Genomic DNA, 26,129 nt, shown 5'->3' with positions numbered 1-26,129 from the left:
CCAATACTACAAAGAAAAAAAATCCGGACTGGAGTTAAAATCCTCTAATATGCTGCTAGCTTTGGGTTCTAAGTCTCTTAGCACAGTCTGAGCTTAAGCTTATTCTAGAGCTCTGGAAATAGAGTTGGCTGGGGCCTGGGTCTTCTGTACATGCTCAGTTGGGACCTGTCTTTTATACTAAGGAATGACTGCTTGCAGACTGGGTCTTTCTCAGACTCATTAGATAAACTCTTAAATGGTATTTGACTGTGAGACCTCCAGTTCTTTTGTCTGCATGTCTGTCACTGGTGGGGCTTAGGATTGAGAATCTGCAAAGAGGCAGAAACATGCCTATTTGCAAATGCATCAGTCTCTCTTCTGCCGTTTGTTCCCCCCTGGCCCGCAAGGCTCTGTGGTGGGAAAGTGGTCTTCTCAAGGGGCAGACAGGCAGGATATTGTATCCAGTCCATGACGATGCTTGTGCTTCCCCTTCTGCTGGCATCTCAGTCATGTAACTGGCCCCCAGAGCCCTGAGCCCTCACCCTCCCGTGTACCCATCAGCTCTTTGGAAACTGACGCCTCCTTACATCTCTGCACAGAAGCCTCAGAGGAAGGCCCTGAAGACCAGGGGGATGCTGACCCAGCAGGAGATCAGGAACATCCATGTGAGTACCCTGCCCTGGAGGCCTAAGTCCCCTCAGTGTCCCAAGGCTGTTCTTGCGCAGCTCTATCTTTAGGATTCCTGAGTGAGGTGGCTGTTTGTAGGGCATGCTGGAGGTCCTGCTTCTCTCAGGCCACAGAGGGAAGCTGGGTAAAGAGAAACCTCAGCTCACCTGGCCTTGCAACCTCAGAAGGGCGGGGTGACCTCTGGTGTGATGTGGTTATGAAATTGAGGAGAACTAGTGCCTGTGGGAGAAACAGGTGACGTGGAGGTCTGTTTTGTCACCGTGTTCAAGCAGCTGCAGAAGTCCTTTCCTCCCATTCCTCTGTCCTAGATAAACCACAGAGAAACGAAACCAGCGAGGGCCCAGGTAAAAACTCTAGATCCTGAAGCTGCTCATGGGCAGGTTGTGAAATCCTGAGGCCAGGACGAGAGGCCCTTTGAGGAGCCCTCTCAGACTCCAGGCTGACTCCCAGGGTCTACCCCAGTTCCCATACCCACTGAGGCCTTTTCCTGATGGGTTTGGGGGCAAAAGTTAAAAGGGACAGAGAATCCAGGTCTCAGCATGAGCTGTGTCACAAGTCCCAGTAATGAGCAGGTGGGGCAGGACTCTGGGCCTCCAGGAGCCCCTGATGTGGATTTGAGGAGGGCCCCTTTATTCTGACTCCAGGGCCTGGGCATCTCTGGGTGTTCCTGGTGAGGACACCATGGGCACCTCAGAAGGCAGGCAGTGTGTGTTTCCCCAGAAGCACACCTTAAACAAGGATTTGAGCACAGGTAGTTTATTTTGGAAGTGATTCTAGAAAACACTATTAGGAAAATGGGAAAGTAAGAGAAGGGAATCGTGTATTGTCAAACCAGTACCACTGTGGGCACCTGGGGCTTAGTCCCATGAATAATCCCAGAGTTCCTCCCTGAAAGGTGGGAGGACCTCCGTCAGTCATTGTTTGATGGCTGCTGTGAGGATGGTGTTAGTTCCCTGGCACACCTAGCCTTCCACATCGCAAAGTGGGCTATTTTGCTAGGGTAATAGGCTTGTTTGATTTGGGGGGTTTTTTGGGTTTTTTTTGGCCACACCACGCAGCATGCAGGATCTTAGTTCCCCGACCAGGGATCAAACCCACGCCCCCTGCAGTGGAAGTGCAGAGCCTTAACCACTAGACCACCAGGGAAGTCCCTGTTTTTGTTTTTAATGAGTGAGTGAATGATAGAAAATGGTCAGATAATTCTAACAGGACTCTTCTCCTACAGGTGAAACGCCACCTGGACCCCCTACCTGCAGGTTACTTTTATAATGGCACCCAGTTTGTCAACTTCTTTGGTGACAAGACTGATTTTCACCCACGTATCCTTGGAATCTGGGGCAGAGAGGCTGGGGGTGTGTGAAAACCTGGCTGTAAAGAGGGTATCTGCTAGAGCCATCATAGCCCAGCCCCTGGTGCCGGCTGGGTTTGGGAATACACGGCAAGCCACAGAGGCTGACTTTTCATTTTGTCCTCTTAGAGTCATTAAAATTACATTTATTCTTCATTCAATGATGGCTGAGGTTACTCTGTGGGTTGTAGTTTAAATGCAGCTGTGGTGACATCCTGTGGTCATCAGGGAGTCATGATTTACAAGTTGGAGACTGGGTCTGATTACAGTAGTTAATTTGTGAAAAGGTGGATGGGGTGCTGCTGTGGGCTAGTGAAAGCTGAAGGGCTCAGTTCTAAGAGCTCATGATGGGCCCTGTGTCAATCCCTGTCACATTCTTTGCAGCTGTGGTGCTGCCAGTATATTAAAAAAGCCAGTCAGGTACCTTCTGTGCAGGCTGAGCACTCACTACCTCAGTGTCCCCTACTTCATCTGTCCACATATTCCTCTGGCCTGGCAGCTCCCTTGGCCCCCAGGCTCAGGGCCTTCTTCCTTAATGAGGTGCCAGTCATGGACCAGTTCATGAATGACTACGTGGAAGAAGCCAACCGGGAAATCGAGAAGTATAACCGCGAGCTGGAGCAGCAGGAGTATCATGACCTCTTTGAGCAGAAGCCCTAGAGGAAGAAGACCCTGGAGATGGACGTTTTAAAACGGGGTGTCTTAACCTCAGCTTTTCCAGAGGCCTCTCCCTAGAGGGGCTGTCTTTGTTCTCCTTGGCCTTTGTGTGCTGGCTTGAGTGCATGTTGTCGTTATTCTCTATACAGCGCTGAAGAGCATCACCTGCACCACTGATTTGGCGGGGGAGGGGGGTCCTCATGGAGGATGAGCAGACAGGGGCTGCCCTTTGTGTGCAGCCGGCAGTCCAGGACCTCTGGGTCTCTGATAACAGTATTTCCTTTGGGCTGTTGCAGCAGTGTGTGAGGGTGGGGAGGAGCGTTTGGATTGCACAGAGTGACTGCTGGGACATAAAGAATTCTGGCTGCTAAACTGTGGCCATGCCTGGGGGCCCAGGCCACCACAGGCCTCGGGCCTCAGACATCACCCCAGGAGAGCCTTTCACCCCAGTGGAGTGCCTGCCTCCCTGTTTAGGCCCCTTCCACTGAAGGCTTGGGCCCTGCTGACCCTGTGCCCAGTCCTAGAGGGAACAGCACAAGCCCTGGTCAGTCCCAACCCACAGAGCCAACAGCTTGGGCGGAGATCAGCAGCTTATTCTAAAATGAGGGAATTTCACTTACGGACTAAACAGAGGGGAAAGACTTGTTGCTTTCCAGAAGTATGTGGCTTTTGAATTGACACAAGCAGCCCCCCTTGGGACTGGTTTTGAGCCTCCTCATGTCATCACTGTGGTTTACCTCATTCGGGGACGAGAAAAACTGCTGCTCAGGCCTCCTTGGTGACGCTTTGCCTCACTGTTAAGGGCAGTGTCCTGCAACTGCATAGTCTTGGGCCCAGGGTTCTGGTCGCTTATGGGGCATCTTCACTTGAAGGGGGTTCAGTCTCAGCACCCATACCTCCCCTCAGTCTTGCCAGGGAAGGCCTGGTTTTCAGCCCAACCTTCAGGAATCTCATGTCTCCAAGCATCGTTGCTAGCCTTGTATTTGTTTGGCTCCAGGGGACCAGGAATTTCCAATATCCAAGTTAGAATTCCTTCTAGTAGCTTTGTTTTCAGCTGGACTAAAAAGCAGAGGGGAATTTCAAGTGTATCCCATGCCTGACCTCCAGAATTAGTGTGGGGAAGAGGAAGGTCGCAGGCACAGATACTTAGGTGATGTCTCTTAGGACTTCAGCGCCTCAGCTGCCTAGATTGTAAATGCTTTCTGAATTTCACGTATTTTTTTGCATGCCTTAGGAAGGAGCACATAGGCAAAACCAGCAAAGTTTCTAGTAATGTAGAGGGGTTTTTGAGAAAGGATCCTGGCACAGAGGAGAGACAGAAAACCGATGGAGCACATGTGGTCTGTCACACAGAGGCCTGCATGCAAGTAGTAAAGCAGTTGTTAAAGGCTTGTTAGTAAAATGTAGTTATATTAGAAAAAAATTTTTCATTTGAAGCCAAATGAACAATACTCCAAATACCATTTAATAAGAACTCTTGCTTGAAGAAAGGCTTCTGAAAGGCCCATGTGCTCCAGTCCCAGCTCCCAAAGCTGCTGGTGACAAGGGCCCAGGTGTGGAGCCCCAGTCTGGGAGCTCCTCACTTCTAGCTGGCCAGAGGCTGGGGTCCACAGTGGGCCTGCCTCTGCTTCAGAATCAATAACAGAGATCTTAAGTGCAATTGATGAAATAATAATGAGTTACTGTAGCTTCCTTTAGCTCTACCGAGCTCTTTTTAAAAACTCAAGCAGCCTTAGAAAAGGGAGCCAGGGGTGGGAGGGTGGCGGGGGGGGAGACGACAGGCCATCTCCTCCAGGTGGGTTGCTGTGAACATTTAAATGAAAGCTCTCTTTCTAGGAGCTCGAGCCATTTCCTGGCTGCTGCACAAAAGAGTTTTTAAAGAGGGGTCGGAGCCGCCATAAAAGTGGGTCTTAAACACTGCATGGGGTTATACCTCCTGATGGTCTTGGTTTCTGACCATTGTCCATAGAAATGCTCTCTCACCAACTTGCCCCACTGTCCCAATTCCTCTCCTGTTAGAGGGGAAACTGTGATTACCTCAACTTGAATATGAAACTGTGATTGAAAAAAGTCAAAATGTTAAGTTTCAAAGCCAAAAAGGCAAAGCTGGCTGAGGCTTCCATAGACACTCCTCAGCCTGCTTGGGAGTGTGAAGGGCACACTGGCGAAAGGGCATTCCTTGGGGCGTACTTGCTGTGCCCCTGGTGAAGAGGCACACTAGCGGTGCGCTGTGTGAGCTCTTTGAGGACTGAGGCTGGGAGGATGCTTCCTCCCCACACTGCCCCTTCTGTAACCTTTGGGGCCTCTGGGTCTTGGATGTGAAGATTAATATCCACTTGATTCCTCTGGACACTCCAGGTGGAGGTGTGGGGTCTTAGACTGTCTCTAGAGGAAGGGCCATGACACTGTGTTTGAAATTTTGACCTTAGAAGTGGATACCAGGGATCCAGCCAAAGACATCAGGTTCCTAGGGATAGGCAGAAGTCCTCCAGGGTCTTACATGCTTTCTGCCCACTTTTCTATTAGCAGCTTCAGTTTTATATCACCCCGAGTGAGTGTGATAGTGTTGAAGTCGCTGAAGTTATAGGTTATTTTACATTTTGATGTGGGATTTTTCTGTTTTTGATTGGAAGGAGGCAGAAATTGGAGAAAAGGGATCACCCTAGGAAGGGGCCACTGGCAAGGAGTGGAGTTGGCCCCACAGAGTCCTGGGGGCTGTGACCTGAGGCCTGGACACTAGGCCCTGTGGGTCTCAAAAAAAAGTACCCTCCTAAATTCTATTAGGATTTTGGAAATTTTTTGCACAGTAATAAGCTCTGGATTTGCTCTTTGGGCTTGTCAAAAGGGAGAAGTTAACTCAAAGATTGTAAGCTATTAAGTATTCCAGCCGTGTTGCTGACCTAGATGGATAGTTGTACCTCAAAAAGTAGGTGAGAAATCGCTTCCTCACTGTTCCAGGTTGTCAAATACTAATGACAGAAGAGCTCACTTACGTGCCAAAATTCACTTTTATACTAGTTTTTCAGTGCTTTAATATTCGTAACTTAAATTTTAAAACTCCTATTTACAAACACTACTGTAACTTCAGTGAAACAATTGTGTGATTGAAGCTTTTTGCTTATTATAGTATTTATTACACTACTTAATTCAGTAAATATATAAAAGTAGCCTTCAATTTATTTTTATATTATTTTCATGTTTTTTACCTGCAGTTGTGTATGTGAATTTATCTTGTTAACTGAGATGTAATGCTGAGGACCAATAAACTTATCACTGAACAAGCAGGGCCTCCAGTAGTTGCCTGTTGTTGTATTCCCGAAGTGTCCCTGGGGGTTCAGGAGGTGGCCTTCCCCCTGGGACTGGGGACCTCCCCGCAGTTTTTCCCCGGGACGCCTGTTTGCTGGGGCTGCCTCAGGAGGGATCCTCGGGAGTTCCACTCCCCTCCCCAGACCCCTGAGGGGCCATGGAGAATACAGTTCATATGAGGAGACCACTGTGGCTTGCAGTGGGCACTCTCTGGGAGTCCCAGATCCCAAGGAGGGGCTCGAGGAAGCTGGCTGTGGGCGCGGGGGTCTCCCGGGGCCCCAGAGATAAGCTGTCCCACCCTCACCCAGAGAAGCCGCATCCGCAGCCCCGGCGCTTGGCCTGCGGGGCACCCCGCCTGCGCCAGGCTGCCATAGGAACCACTGCTTCACAGGCTGGTAGCTTGGTTTAATCCCGGCCAAAGCTCCGTCAGGTGGCCACTCGGTCCCGCTTTACAATCGGGGGATGAGCAAGGCGCGAAGGGACAGTAGTTGGCCCGGGTGGCAGAGTTACTGCCCTCGCCGGGTTAGATCCGAGCACCCCTCCTGGCGCTCCCTAGGCCGGCGGGCCTTGGAACCACACGGTCTAAGGGAGAGGTCGGCCGGAATCCCCGGAGCTCTCAAGGGCCCACCCCGTGCAGGGGCTTCTGTCGTTTCGGAAAAAGGGCCGACTGAGGAGGGGCACCGCCGGCGTCCACAGAGACCCTGCTTCCTATCCCACCCTCAATGCAGGGGCCTCCGGACGAAGGAAGTGACCCACTGGGAAGATCTGGGAGCTGGCCCGAGGGCGAGGGTGCAGGCTCCACAGGCAGCCTCCCTCAAATGGTTGGGAAGGTGGTCTTGGGTTTGGAGGCTCTATGTGATCGCAAAACCGTGCGAGGAGCCGAGAGAACTGGGGGAGGGGTCTTGGCCTCAGTACTATACACCCTCCTCAGCACCGGCTTACACAGAGCCTCCCAACACGCCCCCTCCCTCCCCGCTACGCGCCCCCCCCACCCAGACACACCACCACACGCGCCATCCTACAGGGCTTGAACCTTGAAGGAGCTCCTGTGCTTGCACTTCCCAGAAACCGCCAGGGTTTGGGGATTACCCCCAAAGAATTGTCAGAGAGAAGGGGGAGACAGTAAATGGCAAAGAGCTCCAGAACTGGATGATCTTTGAGTGACAGGAGGACTTGGAGGCCAAGAAGTCCGGGGATGGGGAAAGGGGTCCTCCCCACCAGTGGCCCACAGTAGGGGCCGGGGACTACTGAACTGAACCCTGAGGGCATGCTTGACCAAGACAGAGTCCCAGAATCAAGGAATCCTGGTGGGATAGACATGTGGAAAGTGATTTGAAGCAGAAGGTGGAGCTGCTGAAAGTCACAAGGGTCTCTGAGGAGCACAGAGAAATGCTGATGTATTAATTTCTATCATATAATCTAGGGAACAGTCATGCCCGAAGAAAATCTGACCACGGCCCTACTGCCAGCTCATGACGGAAAGGGAATGGCTTAGTTGCTCTAAGAGGAGTCCAGGGTGGTACCAGCGTCAAGTTCAGCTGGTCTCAGATGTCATCAGAGCCCCCTCTCTATCCTTAATGGCTTCACTCTCCCCTGGTAGTAAGCTTCCTCTGTGCCACCCAACAGCCCCAACACCCCAAAGGCAAGACCCGACCTCTCTCTCCAAAGGCAGGCCCAAAATCTGGGGTCACATTCTCATCCCTGAATCAGTCACAATGGTCAGGAGTATTCTGATTGGCCTGGCCAGGGGTCACTGCACACATATGAGGGCGTTTCAACATCATTTGGGAGCTGGGTTCCCAAAGAGGGGTTTGCTCCCATGGATCAGCATTGCACATCCACCTGAAGGCCATTTCTGAGCTCTTCTGTTAAAGTCAGATACCTATCTGATTTAATTTTTTTTGCTTTCTGCTAGTCTTTTCTAGTACAAGTGATAGCAAACATAGTTGTTCTGTTGTGGTGGTGGTGATGGTAGTAGTGACTTTTAAACAAGGGAAGAAAATTTTTAACTTGAAAATGTTCTATTCGCGAAGATAATTGCCCCCCTGAAGATGGAGAAAAGGCTCCCTACTGCCTCTGTATACCCAGGGACACCAGTGTTCCATGGGAGCCTGTTTGATACTTTTTTTTCCTAAATAAAAGAAGGATCAGGAGTTCCCTGGTGGTCTAATGGTTAGGATTCTGCACTTCCACTGCTGTGGCCCGGGTTCAATCCCTGGTCAGGGAAATGACCCAACCAAAATTAAAAAAAGATCATGTAGACTGTAATGCTACTCCACATTGGTGGGGGTGAGAACTGGACCAACTAGAGAGTGATTCTGAAGGAGCAATTGACAAGACGAAATGACTAATTAGACAAGAGCCAAAGGGATGACCTCAAGGTAGAAGTGGAAAAAGCCAAAGTGGAAAAAAACCCAACATTTTGAAACAATTCCAAAATTCTTTTGTTTCATTCTCCAGAAATTTGAAGAAAAATAAATTTATCCACAAATTATTCCTGTTTTGCCCAGGCCTCAGCATTGCTAAATTGACTAGCCAAAATAATTTGGTTAAAAAACTTGCATCAGGGTCAACAAATTTTATGTCAAACTAATAAATGATTATAAATCAGTAAAAAAAAAAAAAGCTAACCAAATAAAGTGTGACTATATTTCCATTTTATCCTACCATTACTACTGTTTTTCCCATACCAATAAACAAGTTTAATTTTTTTCCTTCATAGCTTCAAAATTTTAAGAAACTTTACATCTTTACTCTGAAATTTCATGCCTGGGTGAATGTACAAATAATAGCAAAATAAGGACAACAGGAAGACGAAAGATGGTTTGATAACCAAAAATTCATGGAATTTTCTAACTAAAAAAACTATTTCTAGATAACTAATAAGAACCTACTGTATAACACAGAGAACTCTACTCAATACTCTGTAATGACCTATATGGGAATAGAATTTTTAAAAGTGGGTATATATATATGTAAAACCGATTCACTTTGCTACACAGCAGAAACTAACACAACATTGTAAGTCAACTATACTCCAATAAAAATTTTTAAAAAAAAAAGACTCAATTTCAACCTCTTTGTTTTATAGATAAAAAGGATCAGAGACCCAAAGAGGCTGAACGTCTTGCCCGAGGGTGTTGCCCTATATGCCTTCTCCACTAACTTTTCCTTTCTGTGCATCCAGCTTCCTTGCAGGAGCTGGGAGGAGCTGGTGGTCATTTGAAAGACAGCTGAAGTGGGGCGGCAGGCAGTGTCAGCCCTGAATAGTGAGCTCGAAGCAGAACCTTGGGCAGCTCCTTGACACAGGGGACCAGTGAGAATGAGAGCCATGGATAAGGAGGATGCGGGGTACACATAAAGGCTAAGGAGGGCAGTGATGGGCAGGAGGGTGATAGGCCACCTGGACTTACCACTTGGAAGGACTCAGGTGGCCTTTGATGGGGTTCAAATGAAGTGGAGCCTGGGGGTAGATGAGGGAGGGGAAGTTTGGGGCCAGCTCTGCTGGTAATGCAGATTCCTGGCCCCTCATAGGGATACCCTGGAGCAGGATGAGTGAAAGTAGGTCAGTGTTTAGTGGTGTCTGTCTGCCAGGGGTTTCTTGGCTGAGAAGCTGGGCTGTGGAACTGGAACCCAGGTCAGAAGGCATGAGGGCAGTGGGGCAGCTCTGGAACCTTCCTGATCAACAGCCTGCTGTCTAGCACTAGATTCTGACTCTGAGTATGGGGGGCACAGAGGGATATTGTCCTGAGGGGAGCAGGTCCTTCTGGCCCTCCACAGGGCTCCTTGCCTTCCTGGCTGCCCTTATAGGAACCTGGATCTTCCTCTCAGTAGGGGTAGATGGCAACTGGGAGAAGGCTTCATGCTGTGATATTTGAGCACCAAAAGGTCTTCCTCTCACCTACCCAGGGGGCCTGGAGGAGTCCCCCAGGAAAGAGGGGAGGCCAGTGGAGGCCCTGTTCCCTCCCTCAGCCCCCTCCAGCACCACTGGAGGGATAGTGTGGGAATATCATCTCTCCTCCCAGGAACAGCAAGGGGGCGGTACAGCCGCAGCTGGAGAAGGGCTGTTAAGGGGCTGGGAATGCTGGTCAAGGCTGCCTGCCCTGGGCAGCAAGGAGCCCCAAGAGGCTTGTGACTCCAGGGAAAGCCTAAGGCTGCAAGGTGTGGAAAGCCATGCTTGCCAAGGGTCCAAGGAAGGTGAGGGCAGTAGGAGAGGGCAGATTGGAAGTAGAAATACAAGGACTTGGACATCTGAAGAGTCCAGGTGACAGGAAGTAGGCAGACGGAGTCAGGAGTATCTGGCTGGAAAACCTGAGTGGGAGTGGAGGATGGTGGCTGAAGAGGTCATCTGGGGGGCTTCACGGCTTGAAAGCCTCCAGGAACTGTACATGGAGGTGTTGGTCATGCGTTCAATATGTCATGGATTTATTGAGCACCTACTACACCGGTGCTGCGCTGGTGAAAGACACCATAGCCTTGCTCTCAGGGAGATCCCAGTCTAGACTGGGAGACAGCCCAGGCAGTAAAGTAAGAAGGCTGTGCTGCAGAGTTAGGGGCCATGAGGATCTGTGATGGAAGAAAACAGGAACCTATTTTAGATGGTGTGACCAGGGAAGGCCTCTCTGAGAGCTGAAGGATGAACTGAGCCACAATAAGAGCTGTGGACACACCTTCCAGGCACTCAGACTCTCCAGGCCTGGAGGCAGGTGGGGGGCGGTTGTGTTGAAGGAACTGTTAGCAGCCACATGGCTGGAACAGTGCTCCCCTGGGAGCAGGAGGTCTGGGATGAGATGGGAAATAGTCAGGTGCCAGGTTGTACAGCACCCCCTACCCCACACCCCTACTCCCCTAGGCCATAGCAGGGAGTTTGCTTTTATTTATTTTTTTCCTAAATGCCATGAGAAGCCATTGGAGGTGGAGAATGGATGGTGGGTGGGGGCAAGTCAGAGAGCCCTGGGTGGGTGGGGGCAAGTCAGAGGGCCAGATGATGGACCAGGCTGGGGATGCAAGTGGGCAGAACTGAGCTCTATTTTGAGGGTAAACCCAACAAAACTTACTCATGGATCAGATGTGAATGAGTCAGGGGGACTCCCAGGTCCAGAGCAGCCAGGTGGATGGTGGCGGATAGTGGACTCGGGAGCTCTATTTTGCCTGAATATCATCTGAATTCCCTATTAGCCATCCAGGCAAGGGGGAGGGGGTAAGTAGGCTATGTCATGTTGAAGTCAGGAGCTCAATGACAGGTGTCATGAAATCTGGTGGCCAGCTGTGGCTGGTAGAGAGCCATGGATCCAGGGAAAGATCCAGGGCAGGCCAACACTCCTAGGTCCAAGGAGGTGAGAGAGAGAGAAGGAAATGTTGCAAGAAAAAAGGAGGGGTACTTCCCTGGCGGTCCAGTGGGTAAGACCCCGCTCTCCTAACGCAGGGGGACTGGGTTCGATCCCTGGTCGGGGAACTAGATCCCTCATGCATGCTGCAACAAAGACCTGGTGCAGCCAAAATAAATAAATATTTTTTTAAAAAAGGAGGGATTGGTGGTGTTGGGTGCTGCTAGGGGGTGGGGGAGGGGCTGGCAGAAAGCTGAGGCAGGATGATCTTGAGAGCAGTTTCAGTGGAGTAGTGGGGACAAAAGATCGGTATGCATCGGTGGAAGAGAGGTAGGAGGGGCATGGATACAGAGAACTAGAGACAACTCTTTGGAGATTTGCTCTGAAGTGCAGCTGAGGAAATGGGTGGTACCTGGAGGGGGGAGTTCAAGGGAGTATTTTGGTTTTTGTTTTTTAATGAGATACTATAGAGTTACTTCTCCAGGTTCTAAAATCTATAGGCATAGTGGCTAAAGGAGAAAATTCAGTTGAAAGTACTTCGGAAAGCCATTAAGTGCCTTTTGGAACCCAGAATTCAAGGTTGTGTCCACAGCCCAGTAAAGTCTGAGACTTCAAGGATGGGACTTCAAGGATGGGAATGAGAGGGAATGTGTGTGTTTATGTCCAGGTCCCTAAACCCCCTGTGTAAGGACCCACTGGGGCATGGAGGGTGGAGGGGTAGGATGGGGAGTGTGGGGGGAGGGAGACCTGGAGCACCTGTATTTGCCCTCAGCCTCTGGTCCACAGAGGGCAGGTGGTGGGTGGGAGGACTAAAGGAAACAGCTTCTCACTTTGCAGCAGGGGTGTGGGGGTCAGGGGCTCTCTCCAGGACAACCAGGGGAATAGAAACCACAGGGGCAGAGCGCAGGAGGCTATACTGGGGAAGGGGTCAGAAGGGGTTGGTGTCAGTTTCTGTGAGAGTCAGGTCCATAGACCACTGCGGGAGATCTTGACTGTGGGCTCCTCTTTCCTCAGTGAGCTCAGTGGTGAGGGCCTCAGATGAGGGAGGAGGCTGCAGTAAGGGGATGAGAGGTGTCCCCTCCATTCCACGGTGGCTTCCAGGAACAGCTGGGTTGGAATGTCCAGGTGTTTGGGAGCTGCTGATGACATGGGGAGGCAGATGTAGAAGCCTAGGCATTCTGAGATGAGAGGGGCTGAGGGCAAAATGGGTGTCTTTTCAGGGGTCCAGCCCCTGCACCTCCCACATGGAACTTTGCTTCCTGGGCAATCAGCCTGCCTGTCTTCAGCTCCCCTTCTAATCTCCATCCCCCACCCCGCTGTCTGGGGGAGTCTGTGCCATGGGCTGCAGCTCTACCTAAACGGTGACCTAGAGACAGTCCCTAGGCTGAGTGGAGGGGATACCCCTGAATGGAGGAGACCCCATGTCTCCACCCAAGCTCTGCTCACCACAACCAGAGAAGCATGTGGCCAGCCCCGAGTCAGTCGTGGTCAGAGTTCCACAGGTCTGTTCTGCAGCATCTTCTGCAGCAGTAGGGAGCAGGGTTCTCAGAGCCATCCTGACCCCCAGGCCTTCATCTGCCAAGGAGGGCACCGCATGGAGCTTTGCTCCTAATGCTCTCTTATCTCTCTGGGAGGGGAAACCAGGTCAGCCTCACCGGATCTATGCATGGGGCTGCCCCAACGCACCAGGAACCCTTGGGGGCCGCAGGGAAGCCCCCCCCCCCACCGTAGAGGTGGGCTCACCCTGGGCTTGCTTCGCCTGCCCTCTTCCATGCCTGGGGGACAGAGGCGGAGAACTCCTTTCCAACAGGAGGTCAGATGGGGGGATTGCTGCTATTCCTCGGGCTGGTGGCCAGTGTGGAGGGGATGGGGGGTTAACACTTTGTTATGGGGAGAGTTCCTGGGTCAATCCGGGGCCTGAGGGCTGTGTGATCATTTGCTGAGAAGCCACCAAGGGTCAGACCAGGGGTTCATCGCATGGGCTGGATTTGCCTGGCCGCGCGCACCACCGCCTCCCTACACAAGAGAGCTCGCGCCCCACCCCGCACCCCTCCCCCCGAACACATACTCTGCTTGCAGAGGACCAGGCGCCGGAGAAGGCGCGTCCCCGGGCCGGGCTCCCTCGTGTCCGGGAAGGAAAACCGGGCGGCGGGGCCATCTTGAGAAGGAAAAAAGCCCCAAGCCAAGACCTTGACCGAAGAGAAGGCCGAGGGCGCAACGAGGCCGGGAGAGAAACCTCGAGGCGCGCTGCCAGTAAACCCGACGCCGCCGAGCCGGGAGGGCAGCGGGCTCCGCGGGGCAGGGCGTAGCCCAGAGAACGCGCGCCGGCCCGTGTAGTTAGTCGGGGCGCGCTTCCTGGAGGGGGACTAGGAGGATTTACCGCTCGAGCAGCCGGGATGAATGGAGGGGGCGGGGCCCACGAGGGTTGGGCCCAGCGGAGGCCCCCTGCCGAGAGGAGGAGGTGGGGGCCCGGCCAAGAGCTTAAAGCCGACGGCAGGGAGGCCCTACCCAGACCCGCCTCACTGCCTCAACTCTGAGGGTCTCCGAGCTCACCGAGCTTCTTCCCGGAAACTTCGCAGCCCCGCTCAGCCCCTAACGCTCAGCGCGCGGGCCCGAAGAAGCCCGGTCTACGCGTTCTGGCTAAGTCGCCGCGGGCTCCCGGCAGTACCCGCCCGGGCTGAACAGGAGCGCGGGTGAGGGCGCGGGGCGGGCGGACGGGACCCCGCCCGGGCCGCGCTGGGGAGGACCGTCGGCGCGGCATTAGGACCCAGGCGCGGCGCAGGCTTGTGTCACCGGCTCCAGCCGCCGGCCCGCCTTGGACGCCGAGGTTGGGGTCCCGCGGCACCTGGTGAGGAGCCAGGGCGTGCGCGCTGGTGTGCAGCCGTCCCGCGGCTGATCGCTGGGGCCATGGCCGCGGCCACCAGGCGCGTGTTCCATCTCCAGCCATGCGGTGGGTGCCTGCGGCTGGAAGGCCGTCCGGTCTCCGTCGCAGAGGCGTGCTAAGCTGGGACGCGGAGCCGTCGAGGCGCTGGGGGGGGAATGCGGACGCCGCCGGCCTGCACCGGCCCCCGGCGTGGTGGGCGAGAGGGTCGTGGGGGCTTCCCAACAGGGACGGGGGTGCCCGGGGTGAGTTCAGCCGCGAGGGAGTGGGAGCCCGGGTGGGTACGCGGGTGGCGGGGGGAAGCCCAGGACTACTTCGTGGGCACTGCGCGCTTGACTTAACGCCGTTTTGAAACTCTTAACAGTTTTTGAACCTACGAGGTAGCTGGTGGAGGGGTGGGGGGCTTGCAAATGGCGGGGCGGAGTTGCGGGGTCCCTAGCACCTCGAGCGCCAGGGTCTTAGCGGCCGGTCGTGCAGCCACCTCGGAAAGCCTCATTTTACGTTCTACCCGACACCTTCTCGCCCCTGGCGCTGCGCGGCAGCCTGCCCACTCTTAGGGATCCTTGGGCCTCTGACGGTCCCCTGCGCGGCCGCAGCAGTCTCTCCGTCGCCGCCCTGACACCTGAGGGCCAGCCCGGGGTTTGTACGACCATCTATTTACGTGCACTTGAACCGCCCCGCATGGGAGTAGCATCTCCACCCTTCCATACCCTCGTCATCCTCGTCCTTTGTCCATCCCTGCAGCCTCCGGTGCTAGCTTTACTGACCCCGCCCCTCCTTTCTGGATGCCGCCCGGGCTCCCGCCCCGGGAGTCCGTCCGCATCCTGCCCCCCGACCCCCAGGGTCTCCGAGTCTGGAGGCGCTTTCCTCTCGTGCACGCGGCCCTTCCTGTCGCTTCCTTCCTCGCACAGCGAGGCACAAACAGCCCGGACCATCCATCCGGGGACCGGCGCTGAGAGCGCGGACAGCTCTCTTCCTCCCCCCGCACCCGCCCCCCACCCTGCGGCATCTCCCAAGAGGACCAACGGCTCCGCCTCCCAGGAGAAAGTGGGTGGTGCTGAGGGCAGGAGGCCGTTGCCGGGTCGCCCCCGTTTGACCCCTGGCGCGTGAGGTTGGGGGCAACTGCACGTGTGATGGGTGTTGATGGCACCAGGGACCGACGTGAGAGTGAGAGCCGAAATGTGCTGGCAGAGCCCCAGCCCAGATACTGGGCTTGGCAGCGAAGGCTTGAGAGAGGGAGACCGGCTTCCACAGGGAAGGTGGCCAGACAGGTCTCCTCCTTCCAGACTCCTGCAACCAGCGAATCCTTCCTTCCTTCCCTGGGTATTGTTAATTACTCCTGGAGAAAACATGCTGAGAACATCTCCCCGTCTGCCTCGGTCCTTTCCCACCTGGGCAGCCCCTAGTAGATGGGCTGAAGAATAACAGGCCTGGCTTCCTCTGGCTCCTCAAGGAGCCCCTGTCTTGTACTGTCCCCTGCTCCTTTTTCTCCCAGGGTCTCTGGGAAGGGTAAGAAAGACTCAGCAGGGTTGGTGTGTGGGGTGGGCAGCAGATGTGCCCTGGAGACTGTCCGGGGCTGGTGCATGGAGCTGGTGACAATTCTTTGGCTTGCCTTGCAGAAAACTCTTCTATCATGTCGCAGAATGGATACTTTGAGGATGCAGGTGAGTACATTTCAGGTATGGGTGTGTGTATATAGAGAGCTCCTTGGTCAAAAGTCTCTAGGGGACCTAGTCCATCCACCTGGGTACTCATGATCCTCTGCTGGGGCTGGGATGCCTTTGGATTCTACCCTCCAGAAGGTTGTGATGTGGTCAGAGGGGCAGCTGACACTGCCCTGGACTCTGGCAGATCTCTGGTGGTCCTGTGGTCCTGGGAGGGCAGGCTGCTCCCATCCTGCACTATGTGGACCATCTGATAGCCCATGGTTTTGCTGTTACAATGCTCTGGTTGTCTGGCCAGCTTTTAGGCTAAGTGTTGTGTGTGCCCACATTCCTCAGACCCCGCTGAGCCCTGTGAGGGAGGGGCTGCCATTGTCCCTCTAAAGAATTGTAACCTCTCTGCACCTCAGCTTTCCCTGCTTGCACCAGCCTGGCTCTCTCCCTCCCCACATCTCTGGGCTGGCTCTCCTGAGCCCGGATTCGGGAGCTGGCCTCAGAAGGGTGTTTAGTGGGACAGTGCTTGGACACAGTGGTGATGTGCTCCTACCCAGGGTCCCCAGAGCATGGTGACTGCATGTGCCAGGCTGCTGGTGGGCAGGTTAGGTATGTGATTGGGCTATAGGGTGGAGATAGGGCACGCATGGCATCCCAGGAGCCTTGCAGGGAGCTGGTAGTGTCTGCTGGGTAGGTCCTAGATAGAGCCCAGGACAGGGGAGAAGAGGGACAGTGTGAGAGGCATGCCGGGGAATAGTGGGTGCTGGTGGGGGTGACAGAAGGGAGGTTGGGACAGGTTGGGGCTGGGGAACCAAGCATTCTAAGCAAAGCAGGTCTAGAATTGGGGAGGAAGGTGTTTTTCATGGACATGAGCTCCATGACAAATGGGGGAATGACATCTTTTGACTTAATAGTTCTTCTCTGGGCTCTGGGTGCAGTGCAGACCTGGAGTTAGGGGTCACCAGTCCATGAGGGCCTTGACAGAGGAGGCCTAGTGCCTCCTACCCAGAAAGGGCCCAGGCTGAGCACAGCACATTGGGGGAACAGGGCCTGGGATGTGCAGAGGAAACCAGTGGGAGGGAGTGGAAGTGAGTCAGGGTGAGTCACTGCCTGGCAGGTGGAGGCATGCTGCTGACCCGTCCCTGTTCCTGCACAGGTGTTTTTCAGGCATTGGTGGGGGTCTCAGCTACAAGGGCTCCTGGGTGAATCACAAGTGGTGGACCACAGTGGACCCACAGGACAGTGAGGAAGAGGTGTCAGCTGGGCCAAGAGTAAGGCAAGGAGGGCCCTAGGTGGACTTGCCAGAGGAGGAAGGGTCTGTCAAGCCTTGAAGAAGGCCCTCCAGGGAGGGAAGCCCTCAGCTTGGAGGACAGGAGCTGGCATGCCTGGGGTGCTGGCCGCCTGGCCTGAGGAGTGAGAGATTGAGATGGGCGGCGTGGGACTGGGCCTGAGGGGCCAGGGAAAGCAGGGCTGGCTCAGGCTGTCATCCCAGAGGCTGTGGGGAGCCCCAGCAGGACTCAGGGCAGATTGGAACTTTTGCATGTCATCAGGAAGGCTTCCTATAGGAGGGGGCCTGTGTTGGGGGCAGTTGCAGGAACTGAGAGGCAGACCAAAAGAAAGGGGCAGCAGGCTCTGTGCTCTGGAGTCCCAAGGTGCCATAACATGCCCCTCACCCACCATGGGTGGAGGCCTGAGATGAGGCCTCCTCTGGGGTCCTGTCACCTCTGTCTCTGGCTCTGTTTGTCTGGCTGTCTTGCTTCCTGGGCCTTGTCTGATGTTGGACTAAGGTCTCTCAGCCTCGATGCTTTGCCCCACATGCCCTCCCTGTGCCAACGAGGTCCGCATACTGCAGGGCTCTGGCTTTCCTTGAGTCGCTTCTGGGGAGCCAGACAGGTCCAGGTCCCGCAACCTGGAGGTTCTGAGAAGGCAGGGGCCAGTCAGTCTTAACTACATCATTGTACCATGTGCCTGGCTCAGTGTCTGTGGAATGAACATGTTCTTTCTCTAGCTAAAGGATATGTGTGGCACAGAACAGTGCAGGGTTCCCGCTGCTGAAGAATGTTGGAGAAAACCGTTGGGTGGGGGGGTGCCAGCTGGCTGCCATACTCAGGGGGCTGGGCTAGGACCAGATATTGGGCCTAGCTGAGGCTTACTTCCTAGCCTGCTAGAGGCCTCCCTTACCACTCACCGAGATTGCACCAAGTGGGACAGCCCAGGGACCCCTGCTCCTTTGGCTTGGAGCCCCTTTGTCCTGTGTGTAGCCAGGCCCTCTTGCGGGGGTCTCTCTTGGTGGTGGTTGGGGCTCCAGGCTACCTCAAGTGTGACGCGGATGATGCCTCTGAAACCCGTGAGGAGAGCCTGGGGGATGAGGCCTTCGACACGGTCAACTCCTCCATTGTGTCTGGCGAGAGCATCCGTTTCTTTGTCAACGTCAACCTCGAGGTGCAGCCCACCCAGTCCGGTATGGGGGCTGTAGCAGGGACGGGTCAGGGGAGGCACGCAGGGGACTGGGGACTGGGCAGATACGGCCCCGCTCCACCAAGAGAGACCTGAAGGGCTGGGGCCGCCCCCTGAGCCCTCCCGCTTTCCTCCAGCAGAGGGTGAATCGCCTGGCGGCTACGGGCTCCTACACACCTCCCGCAAGGTGAGTGGCCCATCGACCGGATGGGAGACATTTGGTCCTGGGCCACTAGCTGGGGGTGGAGGTGGTTGCTTCCCTGAGAAAGCTCACACTGCTGCTGGATCTCACACTAGCCCAGGGCCCGGCTGCTGGGGCCAGCCACGCTGGTCTTCTCTCCGGGAAGTGGGTGTCGGGTCCTGGTGGGCAGGGTCAGCCGGGGACCACCACAGAGGAAGGACCCAGACAGCGACAGGAGGTCTTTCTTATTTATGGGCCTGTGTGGTTCTGTGTGTGGGGTCCCCACAGTACCTGAAGTTAAAGAACTTTGAGGAAGAGATCCGAGCGCACCGGGACCTAGACGGCTTCTTGGCACGGGCCAGCATCATCCTGAACGAGACAGCCACCTCCCTGGATGATGTGCTACGGGCCATGCTGTGCCGCTTAGCCCAAGACTCCCACAACACCGAGCCCGACTGCAACTTGGACCCGCTCATGGCCATGCTTTTCACTGATGCCGGGGCCCCCACGGAGGGTAAAGGTAAGGGCTGTCCCTCTGCCTGGGTGGGAGGTCAGAGAGGTGGGGCCATCTGACCCTCCTGTTCCTCCACTCTGTCAGCAGTTCACCTACTGTCAGATACCATCCAAGGGGTCACTGCCACAGTAACGGGGGTGCAATACCAGCAGTCGTGGCTCTGCATCATGTGAGTTGCCAGGCCGCCACAACTGGCCTCCCCACGTCACCTTGGAGCCAGGCATCCAGTCCCTGTGGAGGCTGGTCCGCTCAGTTTGGGGGGAGAGAGAGTGAGGAATCCATCCCCTTTGGTCTTTTTTTTCCTCCCTAACAGAGGTCACTGGGGTCATAGTTGGGGGCTAGGGGAGGGGGGGCCCAGCTCCCAAGGGTGGCAACTGTGTGCTATGTGCCCTCTCTGTCCCTGCCAGCTGTACCTCCAAGGCCCTGCTGAAGCGGCATGTGTGCATCAGCCGACTGGTTCGCCCGCAGAACTGGGGGGAGAATTCCTGTGAGGTGCGGTTTGTCATCCTGGTGCTGGCCCCACCCAAGATGGTGAGGAGGGGTTTCGGGTGGCTGCTCTGTTTCCCAGGAAGGAGGGTTCCAGGTTACCCTGCCCTCTTCTTGGAGGCATCTCTCCCAGTGTTGGAGGCACCACAGTCCTGGCCTCTGAAGGCCACATTCTCACCCCCTCTGTTCATCTCCGCCCTACTGGGGTTTATTTGAAGCATACTTGCTAGGTCTTCATCAAGCCCTAATTTCCCCAGAAGTTGCCCAAAAAGTTGTATTTCTTTCCTGACCGAAAAGAGATACTTTTTAAGATTATTACTGTTCAAACATAGGGGCCTTTCTTTGGCCTGCCCAACCCTAACTCTTCTAGTTGGCTGATTTGTTGACCAAAGATCCCTACTCCTTCCTGGGGCATTTACCCCCTGGCCAGGGGCATCTCGCTTTTGTGGGGGCTGAGACTTATACAATTTGGGGAATCTTCTTTTATGGAAAAGGATTTTAAAATCATGAATAGAAAATGGCTAGGGCCCCTCCCCAGGCCTGGGAAGGGCCTTAATGCTTAAGATTCCATTGGCTTCTTGATGATTCTGCCCCTGCCTCTGGTGTAGACTCAGAGCTTCAGATGGCCCCTCCCCAGGCTTTCTCTAAGCAAAGGGGGTGCTAACGGGATCGTCCCTCCCAGGGCTTTCATAGACATGCTGTGAATCTCTCCAGATGTTACTGTGCTGGGGAGAGAGGAAGGGCATTTAGGGCAGTGGGCAGCTCATGGGTCAGAGGGAGTGACAGCTGACAAGGTGGCCAGAACAGCTGGAAGGAATAGAATCCCTAGGATTGAGTGGCTAGACTGGTGCCTTGAGACAGACCAGCCATCCTGACACCTGGCTCCTCCTCGGGGGAACAAGCCTGCTCTAAAGCTACCAGAAAGCACAGTGTGCACGGTGCAGCCCCGGGACTAGCTTTGGACAGCACGGAGTGGGTGGATGCTGCCCCCAGGGGACCTAGGTTGGGGAGGTGAGACAGGCTGCTGTGGTAGAGGTTGAACATTGAGTTCATGGACAGGGTTGAGCTTGGCCAGGCAAGAGGCAGAAGGCTGGATGGGCCTGGAACCCCTCTGCAAATCATAAACCAGCCGACTGTGCAAATGCCACCAGTGTAAAGTAGCTGGGTGAACATTTTTTTCCATCATCATGATTTCATTATCCACAATTACACAGATTTAATACCTGAGTTTATTAAAAAAAAAATACTAGGTTGATGGTAGTTCTAGTGATCTGCTGACCTGGTGGAAATCGTGGCAGGATCCACTATGCTTGAACTTTGGGGGACTACACCCAGGTCATGGGGAGAGCACCTGCCACATGTGTGGGAATGTCTGTCCGTGAGTGGCCAGGCCGGGGCTGGGCACCCTTCGCTCTACAGTGGCTACAGATGTGATTCTCTTGCCCCATCCCCAGAAAAGCACCAAGACTGCGACGGAGGTGGGACGCACGTTTGCCACCATGTTCTTAGACATCACCTTCCGCCAGAAGCTCCTGAAGACCCGCACGGAGGAGGAATTCAAGGAGGCCCTGGTACATCAGAGACAGCTGCTCACCGTAATGAGCCACTGTCCGAGCATCAGCATGAAGGACTACAGCATGAGCTCCGTCTGCACCCACAGACCCCCGCAGGTGCAGGGCAGAGGTGGCCTGGGCGGGCAGCACGGGGCAGGGACACAGGGCTGATGGGCTCATGTCCTCTTCCCAGCCCCCACGGCACAAGGACTTTCTCCCCATGGGGAGGGGCATCCGGGAAGACATCGCCCGCAGATTCCCTGTGTACCCGCTGGACTTCACTGATGGTAAGTGGCCCGTGGCCCTCCTGGAGCTCAGCCTGTAGCTGAGGCCCCAGGCCTGTCCTGTGTCCCCAACACACCCTCCGCCCTGTCTCCCATTCCTAGGCATTATCGGGAAAAACAAAGCTGTGGGCAAATACATCACCACCACCCTGTTCCTCTACTTCGCCTGCCTCCTGCCCACGATCGCTTTTGGGTCCCTCAACGATGAGAACACGAACGGGGCCATTGGTGAGGGGTTGGAGCCTGGTGGGGCATGCCAGGTGGAGCCCAGGGCCACGGTTCCCCCCTGACCGGCCCGCTTCCTCAGATGTACAGAAGACCATAGCTGGGCAGAGCATCGGAGGCCTCTTGTACGCACTCTTCTCTGGGCAGCCGCTGGTGGTGCTGCTGACGACCGCACCCCTGGCCCTCTACATCCACGGTGCAGTGGGGGCGGCAGCGGGGAGATGCTTCCTGAGGTCCCTGGTCCCAGCCTGGCCCTGACTGCTCACTCCTGTCCCGCCGCCTGCAGTGATCCGTGGCATCTGTGATGACTACGATCTGGACTTCAGTACCTTCTATGCATGGACAGGCCTGTGGAACAGTTTCTTCCTCACGCTTTATGCCCTCTTCAACCTCAGCCTGGTCATGAGTCTCTTCAAGAGGTGACAGGGCCTTCCCTAAGCTGCTGGGACTCGCAAGCAGGAGGGAGACCAAGGCCAGGGGCCTGGGTCAGCCTCCATGCCAGCCTCTGAGGCCCTGTTAACCCTAGAGCAGATGGGGTGCCCCCACCATATCACTGCTCCAAGGGGAAAGCCTGGGACCCTGGTCCTCTTCATGGCAGGAGGTAGGGGGCCATGCTGAGGCTCGGGGAAGCCTCCCCCCAGTAACAACTCACCCCATCTTATGAGGCATATCCCCTGCTGGCAGGTCAACGGAGGAGATCATTGCTTTGTTCATTTCCATCACATTCGTGCTGGATGCTGTCAAGGGCATGGTCAAAAGTGAGTGTATTGCTGGCGGCCACCTGCTGCAGGGGAAGCTGGGTTGAGATGAGGGGCTATGGACTGTGCCCAGAGCAGCCAAGAAGCATGCAAGCGCTAAGGTTGCTTCCATGGCCCAGGGTGCTCTGGGAGCCATGACTGGCCAAGAGCAGCAGGCCCACATGCTAGAGGATGACAGAGCTGCCCTAGGCAGGATCAGAGGCACTGGGCCAAGCAGGATTCGCTGTCAGAAGTGGACAAGGGCAGGCTGTGGGGTGGTGGGTAGACAGGCAGGTCAAGGGGTCCTAGCTGACAGAAGGCCAGCTCTCTCCCCTCCTCCCCCCAGAATCCCTTCCTCCCCTCGGGGCTCCTTCACCCCCACATCCAGGAGGAAGCTGCTGGGCCCCAGGCTCCCAGAGCCCAGATGGCTGAGTCCTGTTGGCCTGTATCCATAGTCTTCCAGAAGTACTACTGTGGCCACAACCTCGGGAACTACTACAAAGATAGGTCTTCCCCGGTGAGCCTGCTGGGCCTCAGCCCCAGCCTCAACAGCAGCCTCCACGCTGCCCTCAACACCAGCCTCCTGGCCGGCCCACCAGAGCTGCCTTCAGTGGGCAGCCAGGGCCCCGAGCCCCTGGCCCGGGACACGGCTGTGCTCAGCCTCCTCATCATGCTGGGGACACTCTGGCTGAGCTACACCCTCTACCAGTTCAAGAAGAGGTGAGGGGTGCCCCCCTCAGGGTGAGGGGAAGGGAGCACAAGCCGCAGGCCACGCTGACACCCACCTGCCTCCCTAGCCCCTACCTGCACCCCTACATGCGTGAGATCCTGTCAGACTGTGCCTTGCCCATCTCAGTGCTTACCTTCTCCCTCATCTCTTCCTACGGCTTCCAGGAGATTAAGAGTGAGTTGGGACTAGGCGTGGGGTGGGGTGGGGTGGGGTGGGTCGCTCTGTGGGGGAGGAAGGCTTGAGCAGGGGCCTGTACCCGGCTGCAGTGGGCAAGTTCCGCTACAACCCAAGCAAGAGCCTGTTCGAGATGGCCGAGATGCACTCGCTATCCCTGGTGGCCGTCAGCGGCGCCATGGGCCTCGGCTTCCTCCTCTCCATGCTCTTCTTCATCGAGCAGAACCTGGTGGCTGCCTTGGCTAATGCCCCGGAGAACAGGTTCGCAGGGCTGGGGAGGGAGGGGTAAGCATGTGTCCAGCCCTCCAGGGGCCACGGGGCTTTGTCCACATGTGACCCTGCCTGCTGCAGGCTGGTAAAGGGCACTGCCTACCACTGGGACCTCCTGCTCGTCGCCATCATCAACACCGGGCTGTCTCTGTTTGGGCTGCCCTGGATCCACGCTGCCTACCCTCACTCCCCGTTGCACGTGCGGGCACTAGCTTTGGTGGAGGAGCGTGTGGAGAATGGGCACATTTATGAGACGTGAGTGTGAAAGTGGCCCCTTGAGACGTGAGACCAGAGTCACGTGGAACCTGAGGTGGGGGGTAGCCCTGGGCCACATATGACCTAAGGAAGGATATGGCTCGTGGGATAAGGGCCCAGAAGTAACAGAGCCCAGGAAGCACATGTGACCTGGGATGGACACGGCCCTGTGGACCAGGCCGGAGGTGACCCAGTGCACTGGAACCTCGCAGGATTGTGAGTGTGAAGGAGACGCGGTTGACCACCCTGGGCGCCAGCATCCTGGTGGGCTTCTCCCTCCTGCTGCTGCCCTTCCCGCTACAGTGGATCCCCAAGCCTGTGCTCTATGGCCTCTTTCTCTACATCGCGCTCACCTCCATCGACGGCAACCAGCTGTTTGCACGCATGGTCCTGCTGCTCAAGGACCAAGTGAGTGTCTGGCCCTGAGAGTGAGGGGTGGGGGTGGGGGAATCTGGCTGCAGACCTGCCCACACCTGGCCCCTGCCACCCACAGACCTCATACCCACCCACCCACTACATCCGGAGGGTGCCCCAGAGGAAGATCCACTACTTCACAGGCCTGCAGGTCATGCAGCTGCTGCTGCTCTGTGCCTTTGGCATGAGCACCCTGCCCTACATGAAGATGATCTTTCCCCTCATCATGATCGCCATGATCCCCATCCGGTACGGGAGGGTGGACAGCAGGCAGGAGGGACTCGGCTGGGCGGGAGACGGTGGGCTGGAGTGGCTACCCTCAGCCTGTTCCTCCCTGACCCAGTGCTTATCTTCCTGCCTGTTCCCCCTCCCCTCAGCTACAACCTGCTACCCCAAATCATTGAAGCCAAGTACCTGGACGCCATGGACGCTGAGCACTGAGGTCCTGGCTACCAGGCCCTGGCCACACCCCATCCGCCCATCCCTCTGGGTCTTCCCAGGCTGGCTCTGTGGCTGTGTGTGGGTATCTTGGGGTGCTGCTCTGTGCTGCACCCCCTCACAGCTGTCCCAACTGGCCTAGGGTGTCTGGGCATTGAGGGGGCTCCAAGGTGTGTGTCTGCTCCTCTTCCCATTAGCCTTTTGCTTTGGGTCCGGAACTCTGCTCAGGGCAGCTTCTGCCCAGGGTGGGACTAAGCAAGATGGATTTTCTTTTGATAAAAGAGCCTGAAAGAGAAACCATTTCCTTGATTGTGTAAGGAACTTGCTGTATGCGCATTAGAGAATAAAGCTCCTGTTTCTATGCTTCTACATACCGCCTCCATCCATGCTGCCCTGCCCCAGCCACTGAAGGCCACCTGAGGGCCCTGAGGAGGGAGAAACCCTCCCAGGGGAAGTGGGATAAAAGGGACTGATTTGTTGAGTGCCGCCTAAGGGCTATTACTTCCAGCTCCACACAGTAGCTCAACAGGGAAACGTGGAAGATCCAGGAGGCCTTTGTTCTGCCATGTTGCCAGGAACCTGCAGGGAAAGTGGGCTTGGGGCCAGTGAAGAGCCCAGTGGCTGGTAGGGTGGGATGAGCACATTCACGGTGCTGCTTGCAGGATGGGTAAAGTTTAAAGGGGACAGAAAGTGTACTGTGCATCCAGGACAGAACTCTGAGGAAGCAGCTGAGGAGCAGACACAGAGGGGTGCCCTGCTCCAAGTGCCACGTGGCAAGTGATCCTTCTTTGGGGCCCCCACCCCAGTAGCCTGTGTGTTTCCTGCAGGTGGGGCTGTGTCCAGGATCACCAGGCAAGGAGTAGGCAGGCCCCCCAGCACCCCACACCTGAGTTCCAGCCGGACACCACCCACCCCAAGCAGACAACTCAGCGGAGGCTGAGCACCACCACCGGCACTTCCTGAGGAAACAACCCAGCTGGGCTTCACAGACGAGAGGGGAGCAAAGGGATGAGGTCCGGTCCTCACCCACACGTGCTGATGAATTTTAGGGGAGGAAACAACTGTTAAATCTAGGCCCTGGGCCGTGCTGCTAGGACTGAGGAGGGGATGTAGCTTAAGCCTGGGAGTGACACACCAGCATTAGGGACCCCCACCCCGCAACCTGCTGCACACAACACGCTTTTCTGATTGTCCTTGGGGTTGGGCACCTCCTCTCTACCAGAGTAACACCTGCAGGAAGGCAAGGGAGCCACCCCGGGCCTCTGAAGTCCCTCCCAGGGAAGGGCTTCACCAGGACACAGTAATGGTCTGGGGTAGCTGAGCCGGGCCGCTTGAAGGGCTCAACTCAGCTGGCCCCCCAGGCTGAACCGTGGCATGTCAACCCAACTGGGGTCACGAACTCCATCCCTCCTCCCTGCCATAAAAATGAACCTGGCGTTATAACCATAAACCAACATTTTAGCTGCTCTAATGTACACCAGAATAAAGCAAAAGCACTCAACATCCCACACTGCCCGGCCCCCCAACCCAGCAAACACAATAGAAGCCAGCTGGGTGGTGGCATTGCTCAG

The 26,129-nt window shown here is 55.6% G+C and overlaps 2 protein-coding genes and 1 long non-coding RNA gene across 13 annotated transcripts in view; 2 read left to right on the top strand and 1 right to left on the bottom strand.

Moving 5' to 3' along the window:
* DNAAF9 (dynein axonemal assembly factor 9) overlaps positions 1–5,952 on the top strand; it is a 148,742-nt gene extending 142,790 nt beyond the window's left edge. For all 3 annotated transcript variants that reach the window (XM_082359004.1, XM_082359003.1, XM_082359002.1), the window contains 3 exons: positions 579–644; positions 1,892–1,985; positions 2,562–5,952. In XM_082359004.1, the coding sequence (XP_082215130.1) occupies positions 579–644; positions 1,892–1,985; positions 2,562–2,674 (273 nt within the window). In that variant the 3' untranslated portion in view covers positions 2,675–5,952. The remainder of the gene's footprint in view (positions 1–578; positions 645–1,891; positions 1,986–2,561) is intronic.
* A 5,439-nt stretch (positions 5,953–11,391) lies between these two features.
* LOC309612924 lies at positions 11,392–13,040 on the bottom strand. Its single transcript, XR_014235415.1, has 2 exons — positions 12,751–13,040; positions 11,392–12,440 (listed from the first exon to the last, which is right to left on the bottom strand). It is a non-coding gene; the product is annotated as an uncharacterized lncRNA (long non-coding RNA).
* A 740-nt stretch (positions 13,041–13,780) lies between these two features.
* SLC4A11 (solute carrier family 4 member 11) lies at positions 13,781–24,927 on the top strand. 9 transcript variants are annotated; one of them, XM_082359009.1, is made up of 20 exons: positions 14,021–14,254; positions 15,805–15,849; positions 18,149–18,301; positions 18,438–18,484; positions 18,767–18,998; positions 19,080–19,161; positions 19,400–19,523; positions 20,933–21,148; positions 21,225–21,318; positions 21,418–21,543; positions 21,623–21,736; positions 21,827–21,959; positions 22,225–22,298; positions 22,733–22,997; positions 23,075–23,181; positions 23,274–23,442; positions 23,533–23,706; positions 23,919–24,114; positions 24,200–24,369; positions 24,498–24,678. In XM_082359009.1, exons 1-20 carry the CDS (start codon positions 14,212–14,214, stop codon positions 24,559–24,561), a joined length of 2,628 nt encoding a protein of 875 aa, XP_082215135.1. In that variant the 5' UTR covers positions 14,021–14,211; the 3' UTR covers positions 24,562–24,678. The 9 variants fall into 9 exon arrangements, with proteins under 9 accessions (XP_082215139.1, XP_082215138.1, XP_082215135.1 ...); XM_082359008.1 differs by having other exon boundaries at positions 19,077–19,161; XM_082359007.1 differs by having other exon boundaries at positions 18,435–18,484; positions 19,077–19,161.
* The last annotated feature ends 1,202 nt before the right edge of the window (positions 24,928–26,129 follow it).

Source organism: Balaenoptera borealis (genome assembly GCF_965194805.1).
Source record: "Balaenoptera borealis genome assembly, chromosome: 16".
NCBI classification, from domain to species: domain Eukaryota; kingdom Metazoa; phylum Chordata; class Mammalia; order Artiodactyla; family Balaenopteridae; genus Balaenoptera; species Balaenoptera borealis.
Note: the sequence above shows the minus strand (reverse complement) of the source record. Positions and strands in the feature narration are given on the sequence as shown.